This window comes from Vulpes lagopus, chromosome 1 (genome assembly GCF_018345385.1).
Source record: "Vulpes lagopus strain Blue_001 chromosome 1, ASM1834538v1, whole genome shotgun sequence".
NCBI lineage: Eukaryota > Metazoa > Chordata > Mammalia > Carnivora > Canidae > Vulpes > Vulpes lagopus.
In genome coordinates, this window is record NC_054824.1 from 133,152,162 (window position 1) to 133,165,543 (window position 13,382).

The following is a 13,382-nucleotide window of genomic DNA, read 5'->3' on the forward strand; positions in this document are numbered from 1 at the left end:
TGAAAGAGGAGGTGGGTGGCACATGGGGTAGCTGCATGATGGGCACTGAGGAGGGCACTTGATGAGATGAGCGCTGGGTGTTATAGTATATGTTAGCAAATTGAATTCAAATTTTAAAATGTGAAAATAAATAAATAAATAAATAAATAAATAAATAAATAAATAAGTCTCCATCAAATGTCAATCGTCTAGACTATTGATAGAAGTATCAAAACAGAATAAATAAGACTGATGTTCAGGTCTTCTATAATAGTGTTTGCAGATGATTATATTCTTTCCCTACCAGACATTTCTTCTTCCCTCACCTTAGCCACAAACCCCTCTTAGTTGTATCTACTCCTGTTTGCCCATTTTAATTTCCCCTCACACCACCCAGAATTCTACCCACGCAGTTGTAGTTGTGGTGAGCTGCTTTACCTGCTCCCATTCTCTCTGTCCCACTCTATTCCAAATCCTGCCACAGAAGTAATCTCTCCAAAGACCAGTTTTTTTTTTTTATTGTGGTTGTTATTGCTGTGTTTTATTCATGTGGCCAAATAGCACAATGCTTAAGATTAGTTTGCAATATAAAGTCATAACCCCAGCCTTGTTCTTACTAGCTGTGTGATATTGGGCATTCTGCTTGACCTTTCACAGTTTTCACTTCCTTATCCATAAAAATAGGACAATAATATAAGGACTGTTGGAAAAAATAATGAGATAATGCATGTAAAGTGATTTAAAGTGATTAGCAAGGTACAAGGACATAATGATGCTCAATAAATATTTCCTGAATACATTAAATATTTAGCCTCAAGGTTTTTAATTTAATGCTTTTGCTAATTCCATGCTCCTCATTCCTTCCTATCAAAATACCACCTCCTGCATCAAATCTTCTTTAATCCTACAGCCATAGTGATCTCTCCCACTTCTTAATTCCTCATACTTTTCATACTATTTATTACAAAAGAATAACCTAATGGTGAAACTCTGGGATCGGATTATCTGGACATGAATATTGGCTCCATCACTTACTAGTTTTGTGGCCATAGACAGGTCATGGAAGTCTCCTATGGCTTATTTTGACTATCTCTAAATGAGATATTAAAAAAAATAGTACCTATTGCAAAGGGCTTTTATGAGGATAACTATAACTAATTTCTAGGAATGGCAAAACTTTATAGAGAGAGCTAAAGAAGGGATAGAAACAAAACAGACAGGGGAGGGGGGCTGGCCACAAATGAGCATGAGGGAGCTTTTGGGAGTGAGGAAATATTCTAAAACTGGATTGTAAAAATAAGTCAATCCCATGACAAATATTTTTTTAAGATGATTTGAGAGAGAGAGAGAGAGAGAGAGTGCACGTGTGGGAGGAGAGGCAAGGGGAGAGGGTGAGAGAAAGGATCTCAAGCAGACTCCTCACTGAGTGCAGAGCCCTACTTAGGCTCCATCTCACAACCCTGAGAGCATGACCTGAACCTAAACCAAAAGTCAGATGCTCAGTTGATTGAGCCACCCAGGCACCCCATCCATGACAGAGTTTTTTAAAACTGGCTTGTGGCCATGCTTTCCTAAGTTACATAAATTTACTAATATTTATCAAACTGTAGCTTGAGATTGTTAAATTTTATGGTATTGGAATTATAATTAAACTGTTTTATAAAAAGATAAATGGTATGTGGCAAGGGCCCAGAACAGTACTAGGTACATAAAAAGCATACCATATCTGTTAGCTATTATTATCTTATACTGCCTTAGGTTATTTATGATTCTTTACTGTATTGTTAAGAGTATCTCATATTCTTACTCTCCCATCTTCTTTACTCTCCCCTAAACTAACTCTGAGCTTAATTGTGGCACCAGGCCTTACCCATCATTAGGTACTTGGTAAATATTTACCAACTGATGCACTGTATATATGATGGAGTTTATGTCTAGTTTGAAAATGTACTGGTTTGGCTTGAGGGTCCCACAGGTTTGTGTATACAAAGAAGATTGAATTGTGCATTTAGGTGGCTCATCTTTTACATCTATACATAATAAAGAACAGGCAGTATTGAGTATAGTTTTTGAATACTAAGGATCATGGTGACTGTTTTGATGCTAATATCTCTATATATCCAAAGACTCTTGCATTTTCTGGGCCTGATTTTCTCTGGTCACACCAAAAAAGGGGTGCCATTCCCAGAATTGGCATACTATATTTTTGGCATTTGAAGGTCTGAGATTCCCAACACACCAAAGCTGTCTTAATATTATTTAAATAGTTAAACTTTCCTCAAAGAAAAAGTAAATTTTCCCAAATAATTTCTTTTTTTGTTTAAGATTTTATTTATTTATTCATGAGAGACAGAGATAGAGAGAGAGAGAGAGAGAGAGAGAGAGAGAGGCAGAGACACACGCAGAGGGAGAGGCAGGCTCCCTCAGGGATCCTGACCTGGGACCCGGGTCTCCAGGATCACGCCCTGGGCTGAAGGCGGCGCTAAACCGCTGAGCCACCCGGGCTGCCCCCAAATAATTTCTTTAAGCAGCCTGGGCAATTGTTTCCCAGGTACCAGAAGAAAATTATGAATGGGATCCATACAGTCTTCTAAGAAAAAGACAGGGATGTTTTGTGTTGTTTGGGAAATAATATTAAGAAGGAAAAGGGAAAGGAAAAAATTATTGTTAGAAATAATAAAAATTAGAGAACAAGAAACTTTGTCCATGCCATTGTATTTAGCACTCCAGAGGAGAAAAATAATTATTAACTGAACATTGCTTGTTAGGAAGGAACAGAGACCAAATCAACCCTAAAATGGTTAGGTGAGCGTCTCTTCCAATCAAACATTTGTTTTAGCCCAGTGTACAGTTCTTTGAAAGAAATTCAAGATTTATGTCTACCTTAAAAGTTTTAGGGGTAAGAGCAATTTAACTTGGGGAGTTTGGAGGTACAAAGTGCTAGACTCAAAGAGAAGAAATATCTTTTCTTAGAATTGTTAAAGGGAACAAAATAAGCAATCTACCTTCTTGGGCATTTTCACAGTAAACTCAAATCAGCAGGAAGATGACAGGCTATCAGATTTAAAAAAAAAAATCACTAGCCAGCCTGTTATTGCACAGAAGTACTTTTTTTAAACAAGTTACTGTGGATCTCTGATGTTTACAAAATCAAAACAACCCACTGAGTTTTCCATCTGCCATTGTTTCCTTTCAGAGGGAAAAAAAATGGCTTACTTTTAAAGCTTAGGGATTTTTGAAATGTCTAATATATTACTCAGAATGGACTTTTCCATTTCTTTTTATTGAATGCCTAAATTAATTGCTTTTATTGTTCATACAGGAACAGGGGCAGGAGTTAGAAAAGATGCTTCCACATCTCCTATGACAAAAGGAAGCCAAAAGGAGCTTGCAATCACAACCACATCGGCACTGCAGCTTGACACTTCCCGGTAAGCCTCAGAGACTCTTTAGTTTAACATTCTTTAGATAAGAGAGTTTGGGGAAAGGGGGAGTCATTTAATAAGGAGTTGAAAAGTCTTGACAATTCTTAAAAGCTGTCACTCACGAGAGGGGCCTTATTTGAAAGCATCTAGATTTGGCCAGCTTGAACTCATAGAGCCCTTTCCTTTACACATTCCCTGTCTTAATTGAAACTGGTAATTGGCAAGGATTTTTCCAGAGAAACACAAGGCCAATCCTGTCTTTCATCTGAAAATGTGCTTAGCAGCAGGTCTTTCCCAGTTTGTCACAGAATGGTTATACACTTGGACTTTAACTAATTTAATTAATTGATACTGAAAATTATAGTGGATTTTGAATTACAGTTTTAAAAGACTGTCAGCCTTTACTGATACTAGAGACATTTGAAGGTTAAGAATTTGATCAGCCTTTTCTGGAGTCAGGAAAAGAAATACATTATTAAAATTGTTTCACGTGCAATAAGCCACCCCCCTGTTATGCATTTTAGGCTGAATATATAAACATCAACACCAAATGGGCTTATTTTCGGCTTCCTTGGAGACATGATCGTTTGAGCACTTAAATTCCCAGCATCTTATCAGATTAATATAGATTTTAAGACTTAATTTTAATTATAAACAACTTTTGGGAAATAACTGTAACACAGAGGACAATAGTATCTACCATCTATTAGGACCTATTATGTGTCCACCATTTGTATGAACTGTCTGATTTAATCTTCCTCACAGCCGTATGAAGTGGTACTACCATCAATCTCATTTCCAAAATTAGGAAACTAAAAGATTGAGTGACTTGCCTAAGGTCACTTTGCAAAACCAGCGTTTCAGACTCCAAAGCCCATTATTTTAAATACTATAGTAGTTGACAATAACAACCTCTATTTTGAAGGTGACCCACAATCAAAAGAAAATTTAACTAGTTTACCACATTGCTCCTTTCTTTTATTTTTAATGCTGCCCTTATTAGCATTTCCCAAGTACCCACATTGAGCTGTTCTGAAATGTTGAGGGGGGCTTCCTCCTTGGGCCATTTAGCATTGTGGCTGAATGCTTCTGCTCAAAGAGGATGCATCCCAGTCACCTTGAGGGCTTCCTCTGGAGGAGAAATGATCTGGATTTTCAATCTTAGTGAATTTTCCTATTGAAGATAAAAGTGAGATCTTTAACGCTACTTTAATGTGTTTTTGATTATTGCATTTCAGTTTAGAGAGAAGCATGAAAAAGAATAAAATGTTTCCCCAGTAGGAGTTTTGTAGAACATTCTCAGCACACATTTCCTGAATGGACCATATCAACTTTGTACAGTTTTACAAGGCCAGGTTAAAATTGCTGTGAAGACTCATATTTACAGACCTTAAAAAAAGGATTCTGTATCTGTTAGTTCCTAACACTGCAAATCAGCTAAATACACATTCTCAGAGGTTTCTTAAATAATGAGTACTTGGCTAAATAAAACAATGTGTAACACACTGGATTTCATCCTTAGAAGTGCATGATGGCATATTATAGATCTTTTATACAAAGTGCAGAGTTGAAAAAAAAGATTCAGTACTATGAAAATCAGTTACCAGGAGGGTACAGTGGTTGCTTTCCAGATTTCAGAAACAGGATTATTAGAATTATTTTTATTTCAAAGTGTAGAAAAGGCATTTTTTATAGACTTCTTTTCAGTTGCATGTAAACTCTTAATACAAGACAAAACTCTGTTCTTCATCCCAACAAACCTATGAAGGTACTGAGAGTAAGAGTAAAACCCTATCTACCCTAAATTCCAAGAATTTTCCAAATTTGGGAAAGAAGATGAGGATGGGACAGATACTGGTGGGAAACAGGTTCTCCTTTGTTCTCTGAACGGCACTAACACCTAGAAGAGTCCCATATTGTTGCATGATGTGCAGGTGATAAAACCAGGCGTGGCAAAGCCTTCTTTCTCATTCACAATGTGGATTGTTAATTGTTCTCTCTGCTGCCTGTCAATATAATGTGAAATTTTCATTCCCCATTCAAGATAGAAAAAGTTGTGGCTGAAAATGTTAACATTTGCATTTTTATTTGTTGATTTATTTAAAGGACAGCCTCTCCTGCAGCAATCCATCACTTGGTGACACCCCAAATATGAATAATGTATTGTAGACTTGCGGTTACAATGTGTAATAAGTGCTAGAGACAGTAAAGGAATGTTAACTATGTTGCAAATGTAATATTTATTGACTCATAAAGTTTATTGCTTTGGAGGTTCAATAATACTGACCATAGGACATTAATATCACTTATCCTGATTTTAGCTGGACACCTTTATATGTAGAAATATTCATCTATCTCATGCTAACAAAATAAATATGTAATTTATAGCATAAGCAAAGGTGGCTTTATAGTTTCCTGTGCTGAGAGCTGCGGTGCTTCTTTCTCTTCATTCACTCCTGGCCCCCAACATTGATCACACACCCCCGGGCTGCCCAATAGAGTCAGCACAATGGTCATGCTGGCAGCACAAGAGGGTGGTACTGCTGAACCAAATAGTGCCAGGCATTTCTGCTTGGCTGGAACAGGCAACACCTCACAAACCCACTTCCCCTGGGGCTTTTTTCCCTGTCATTCTGAACACCTAGTGGGTAGGTGCAGCTTTGATCAGAAAGTTCAACAAATACTTCTGCCATGATGCTGAGTCAGAGTTTACAAATTCTACTTGATTCTCTGGTCTCCAAGGTGAAGCCAGAGCTGGTCAGGTTCCCAATTAATTTGTTATAAGCACAATTATTACTGATAATTAACCCTTTTGTGCCTTCCAGAATTAGGTATGTCCATTGCCAGCAATAGAGATCATATAGGAACTGACACCCAAAGCAAAAGAAGTAATGTTAATTAGCAACCATCAGCCATAATTGTCATCCCCATTAAGATGCAGAATTATGTATTTCTTCGTTATAAATAACCTTTCTAATTGTACTTGATGTATGCCAATTTAATCAAAAAGTATACTTGCAACAGACAGATATTTGCATTAATGTAGCTTTGGATCTTCAAATATTTTATTTCAAATTTGGGGAGAAAAAGCATATTACAGCTATATATCCTTTATATGTGGGTATCTTTTTCTATCCAGGTATGGAGATCTAATATATTTTATATTAAACTGAAGACAGTATCTTCTGGGACTGTTCAGTGAAACAGAAATCTTGTCCCTTTTTAAAATACCAGTGAAGTTTCTATTTCCCGGTCATATGACCGCTCAGTGGTAATTGTTCCAAACTGATAAACAGAGGCAAATAACAGGCCTGCAGCAGCAGGATTATGTTCTCAGTCCTTGAGTAAAGGGTTACTAAGAATTCTTCTCTCTGTTGTCCCCCAATTCATAAGAGTTAAGGCTGGTGCTCTTGCCCTCGTGTGTGTGTGTGTTGTGTGTGTGATATGAAGAGAGAAAAGCATATCTCACCAAAGCATGCCCAATTACTGAATTTGGGGAACTGAAGCTATAGTTAGCCTGTTTCTAGGAAGTACTGCTCACCTCTCTACTCTAGCTTTTTTTAAAAAAAAAAAAAATGCTTAGTTTTTTACCACAACACAGAGTTGAAAGTTTTGCTCTTTTTTTTAAGGTTTATTTACCTATTTTTAGGGAGAGAGGGCACATGTGTACAAATGGGGTCAGGGCAAAGGGAGAGAATTTCAAGCAGACTCACCCCTGAGCACAGAGCCTGACATGGGGCTGGATCTCATGACCCAGGCAGAAACCAAGAGTCAGACGCTTAACCAGCTGAGTCACCCAGGCGCTCCGAGAGTTGGAAGTATAGTTTTATTTTGTTTGGTGTGGTTTTTAGATATGTTGGAGAGGGGAGATTTTTGTTTCTTTTGTTGTTGTTGTTGAACGAGGTAAAAAAATATTTGGGTATGTATTTTCAAAGATGTAATAGCTTACTTGGGGGCTTTTTGAAAAATAGTTTTAAAATAGTTTAACATGTTCTTTTTTAAGACTGTGTTCCTTTGCTGTCAAACCATATGCTTAATTGTCCTAAAAAAAAAATTGCTGTAAGTTTTCAGCTTGATGAGCTCTCTATAGAGCACTTGCTTGTGCATAGTCATGCTCCCATACAAGTATTTGTGTACAGCTGATGGGAAGCTTGTGAGACTTTGTGTCCATTGAGGTTGAGGCTGAGGGACTCAGCTCAGAATATTGGAGAACTGGGACTACATTACACTGAGCCCAGGCTGGAAGGATCCAAGTACCCTGCAGTCTAGAACTTAAACTTTTCTCTGTCTTAAAAACTATATTTTTCTGTGTCTTTAGAAGAATGCCTGTCTATTCAGGTCCTCTGCCCATTTGTTATTGAGACTGGTTATTTTGTTTGCTTTTGTTTTTGATTGAGTTGTATGAGTTCCTTATATATTTTGGATAATTAACCTCTTATCAGATATTTAGTCTATAAATATTTTCTTCCAGTTTGTGATCATTTCCTTTATAGTTCGAGGCAGTCCCATTTGCTTACTTTTGCATTTGTTGCTTGAGCTTTTGGCATCGTATCCAAAAAAAAATCATTTCAAGGACTAGTGTCAAGGAGCTTTTTCCTGTTTTCTGCTAGGAATTTTGCAATTACAGATCTTATATTTAAGTCTTTAATCCACTCTCAGTTTTTTTTAATATCATGAAAGATGAGAGTCCAGTTTCATTCTTTTGCATGTGAACATCCAGCACCATTTATTGATAAGATTACCCCTTCCCAATTGTATATTCTTGGCACCCTTGTTGAAAATTCATAGACCATTTATTAAAGATTTGGTTTATTTTGGGTTCTTGATTATGTCCCATGGGTTTGTGTGTCTGTTTTTATGCCAGTACCATACTGTTTCTTTTTTTTATAAGATTTTATTTATTTTTTCATGAGAGACACAGAAAGTGAGAGGCAGAGACATAGAGGGAGAAGCAGGCTCCATGCAGGGAGCTTGTGTAGGACTCAATCCCAGGACTCCAGGATCACGCCCTGAGCAGATGCATTTAACTACTAAGCCACCCAGGCGTCCCTACCATACTGTTTCTATTACTAAAGCTTTATAATATAATTTGAAATCCAGAAGTGTGATGCCTCCAACCGTATTCTTTTTTCTCAAAATTTTAGCTATTTAGAGTCTCTTGTCGTTCCATATGAATTTTTAGATTTTTTTTCTATTTCTGTGAAAAATGACATTGGAATTTTGGTAGGGATTGCATTGAATGCATACATCACTTGGTAGCAGGATATTTTAACGATATTAATTATTCCAATCCATGGAGATGGGATAACTTTCCATTTATTTTTGTCTTCAATTATTTTCATCAATGTTTCCTAGTTTTCAGTGTCCAAATCTTTCACTGCCTTAATTAAACTTATTTCCAAGTATTTTATTCTTTTTGATGCTATTATAAATGGAAGTTTATAATAATTTACTTATTTTACTTAATTTACTTTTTAATTAGATCATTGTTGGTGTAAAGAGACTCAACTGATTTTTGTATATTGATTTCATATCTGAGAACTTTACTGAAACCCCCTAAAGGTTGTTGTTGTTGTTGTTGTTGTTGTTTTGTATATGGAGTCTGTAGGGTTGGCTACATATCACTTGCAGAGATTTTACTTCTTCCTTAACTATTTGAATGGCTTTTATTTCTTTTTCTTGACTCACTGCTATTGCTTGCCCTTCTAGTACTTTATGTAATAGGAGTGACAAGAGTGAGGTTCCTTGCCCTGTACCAGATCGCGAAGGAAAAGCCTTCAATTTTTCCCCCATTGATTATGACATTAGCTGTGTCTTTTTTTAAATGGCCTTCATTGTGCTGAGGAAATTTTCTTCTATATTTTGTTAAGAGTTTTTGTCATGAATGGTTGTTGAATTTGTCAAAGAAGACACACAGATTGCCAACAGGTATATGAAAAGATGCTCGACATCATTAATCATTGGGGAAATGCACATCAAAACCACAATGAGATATTACCTCTACCTGTTGGGATGGCTATTTTCAACTATATAGAAGGCAACAAGTATATAATGGTGAGGATGTGGAGAAAAGGGAACCTTGTACACTGTTGGTGGGAATGTAAATTGGTACAGCTATTGTGGAAAACAGTATGGAGGTCCCTCAAAAAATTAAAAATAGAACTACTATATGATCCAGTAACCCCTTTGGGGGAATAAACTTGAAGGAAATAAGATCAATACCACAAAGAGATGTCTGTGCTCCCATGTCCATTGCAACCTAAATGTCCCATCAGTAGATGAATGAACCTTGGATAGTATTCAGCCTTTAAAAAGGAGCTCTGGGCAGCCCTGGTGGCGCAGGAGTTTAGTGCCACCTGCAGCCTAGGGTGTGATCCTGGAGACCCTGGATCAAGTCCCACGTCAGGCTCTCTGCATGGTGCCTGCTTCTCCCTCTGCCTGTATCTCTGCCTCTCTCTCTCTCTCTCTCTCTCTCTCTCTCTCTCTCTCTCTCTCGTCTCTATGGATAAATAAATAATATTTAAAATAAATAAAATAAAAAGGAGCTCTGCCGTTGTAACAATACGGATTAACCTGGAGGACATTACACTAAATGAAATAAGCCAGATGCAGAAATACTGCATGATTTCATGCATATGTGGAACCTAAAACATTTGAAGCATAGAAGCAGAAAGGAAAATGGTGGTAACCAAGAGTGGGAAGGTGGAAATGAGGAGATATTAGTCAAAGGGTACAAAGTTGAAATGCGTTCGGATGAATAAGTGTGGAAATCTAATGTATAGCATAATGGCTATAGTTAATAATACTATATTAAATGTTGGAAATTTGCTAAAAGAATAGGTTTCAAGTATTCTCACCACACATACACACACAAATTGCAAGCATATGAAGAGATGGATATATTTGATTGTAGTAATCATTTTACTGTGTATATGTGTATCATTAATAATTTCCTAATATTAAATAACTCTTCTAAAAATCATGTTGTATACTTTAAATATATACAATTTTAATTTTTTTAAGTGGGATTTTTTTCACCATTATTTTCATCTTTAAGTAACTTGACATGAAAATCTAGTTGCTTCCAGCTCCAAATATTATGATATAACCTTTAAAGTGCTTGAACAACTGGCATTTTGGCCCTTTACTGTGCCAATAAGAGGGACAAACATTTCTGCATTTGTCCCTCTTCATTCTTTTTGGGTCATTGTTTATTGGGCTTTTCAAGCATTGTTTATTTTCTCATCTCAATTTGCCAGTAACCACTTAGATTGCATAGAAGGAAAAATTGTGTAAATATGCTGTTCCTGATTGTAAAAATGATCTGTTTTGTCTCTGGTAACAAAGTTCTGGATTGGCAGCAGCCAGGGGATTCAAAACCTATGTAAGCAACGTATATATCTATCATACTTGTAACAAAAATACAATGCTGAAAATAATAATTACCTGTTCACAATGCCTGGCATAGTACCTAAGAATTGACAGAATTCTTTGAACCTGCATTTTTCTTATTTAAATTGCACCCAACCCTGTGAAATAAGTAGTAATAGTAGTACCTCCTTTTACAGTGAGGAAATGGGAACTGAACAAGACTGGAACTGTCCATGGTCACACAGTAATAAAGCAGAAAAGAGGACCTGAATGTAGTTTTCTGATCCCAAATTTTAGTGTTTTTTTAATTCTTCCACACTGCCTGAAACTTGAACTTATTCAAGGTTTAGGCACTAAGCTGATAAAAATCTGGTTTAGAGTGGGAATCAGAGAAACTTGCTTTAAGAGTTACACTTTATTTTTGTAACTTGATAGGAAGAAGCAGCCATTCAAGAGAAAGAGAAATGTTGTGTTTCCATGACACACAACAGCCAAATTGCAACATTTTCTTGCACTTGTGCCTGGAATCCTAACTATAACAAAATTTTTTTTAATCAGAATTTTTCTCACCTGTATGTTCACACAAATATTATATGTACTCAGCTAGATTTCCCCCATACACCTAGCTCATAGTAATTTTTTATTCTTCCAGGGTGGAGAGAGGAGAGCTACACTAAAATCCCAAACCCCAAACTAAAGCCCACAGGTACTACTTGAGTTTATGTAGTAGGTTTGAATAGCAGACTTCACTGCCTCTATATAGTTGAGTATATGACCGATGACCATATGTGACAATACTGGCCACTATTCATTGAATGTCAGGTAATGTGTTATATATCAGGTAATGTGTTACATATCAGGTAATGTGTTGGGCATATATAGATATGTCCATTTATAATATGTGTTCATATAAATTACATGTCATTATAAAGCTATCTTTAATGACTACTAAAACTCAACTGCAAAATAGTAGATAAAATTCCTTTTTAGGTTTTTCAAAATGACTTCCTAAAATGTGGGCTACTAGGCCAAGAGCTATCATTTTAGCTTTATTTGCTTTCAGAGTAAGTTTGCACACCACACACAGAGTAGCATTTACTATAACTTTTCCATCTTAAGTGGAAATTTACATATTGTAAAGAAAAACAAAGCCTAATGAAATGATGCACATAAAATGATGACAGTAAAAAGGAATACTATGAAAACTTCAGAAAAGAATGTGTTGAATATGTAAATAAAAAAAACCATGAAGTATAATGTGCCTCTCTGTCCTCCATCTTTAATCAGAAGGATGAAAAGCCCCGCCATTCAAAAGGGGTTTTGTTTAAGTTGAGTTGATAATTTGAAATTCCCTGCCAGCAGGTGCATTACTACCAAGAACAGTTGAACTTATGGAAACTCTTATGTGTTTGATAAAAAGATGTTGCTTTTAATTAAGCCATGATACTGTGTTGTTACTGTAATTCCCACTGTTAAAAGCCATTAATATAATCATCCATTCCTCTGGCACACACTGTTATACAGCATATAAGCTTGAAAAATAGAAATAAATAGGCTAAGTTGAAATAATAAAGAGATAGCATAATTCCAAGAAATGAATTTGTCTTGAGGATGCTTGTCAAGACATTCTTAGCGTAGAAAAAAACATACTGCACAGAGAAAATATATATTAAAACGCCTGATATTTACTTGTCACTTAGAATTCTAATCCTTGGCTTCAGGAATTCTAAATTCTGGGTGAAGGGATTATGAGAGCTCCTTCACTGTTCACAGTTTTCTGCATTTTCCAGATGTTTACAGTGATATATTACATAATGTTTAAAACAATATTTAGAAAGAAAACAAAAGAGCACATATTATTAGGAGGTAAACCCATTTCAAAGTTTTTTACTCTGGGGCAGCCTGGGTGGCTCAGTGGTTTGGCACCTGCCTTCAGCCCAGGGCATGATCCTGGAGACTCGGGAACGAGTCCCACGTCGGGCTCCCTGCATGGAGCCTGCTTCTCCCTCTGCCTGTGTCTCTCATGAATAAATAAATAAAATCTTTAAAAAAATTTTTTTTACTCTGATTCCAAGAGTACTCAAGAACTCTAAGGTTCACCTTGGAACATATGACATACATTGCTATTTCTTTGTGGAGCCAGCAATAGGTAAGGATTATGCACCTTGGTGTATCTTCTCCAGGGTCCTGAACACTGAAAAATGGTATGATTAGTGGCATCTGTTCAGCATTGCCAGTTACTGTTATCATTTCACAGTTTTTAGCCTCATGGACTGCTGTTTTAGAGTCATTCATTTGGTCCAATGTCACCAAATTCCCTGAATTCAATGTTAAGAAACATTTGTTGAGTGTCACTTAGTGTTCTAGGCAGTTCAGTGCTTTTCTAAAATTATATATATTGCCTAACGTAATCCTCACAATCATGAGAAAGTAAAGCTCAACGAGGCAATTATAGAACAGTCAAGAGCCCAGGTGTAATAATTATAACACCTGGATTTATAGGCCTAGGTTTGAATGCTAGCTATATGGTTTTGAACAAATCATTTAATCTATAAAATGGGGATAATAATATCTCCTCATTGACCTGTCATGATGATTAAGCAAGAT

General features: G+C 36.4%; 1 protein-coding gene across 15 annotated transcripts in view; it reads left to right on the top strand.

Moving 5' to 3' along the window:
* Positions 1-13,382, top strand: part of KIAA1328 (KIAA1328 ortholog) — a 350,207-nt gene that overhangs the window by 294,459 nt on the left and 42,366 nt on the right. For all 15 annotated transcript variants that reach the window (XM_041743253.1, XM_041743263.1, XM_041743269.1 and 12 more), the window contains one exon: positions 3,302-3,410. In XM_041743253.1, coding sequence (XP_041599187.1) covers positions 3,302-3,410 — 109 coding nt within the window. The remainder of the gene's footprint in view (positions 1-3,301; positions 3,411-13,382) is intronic.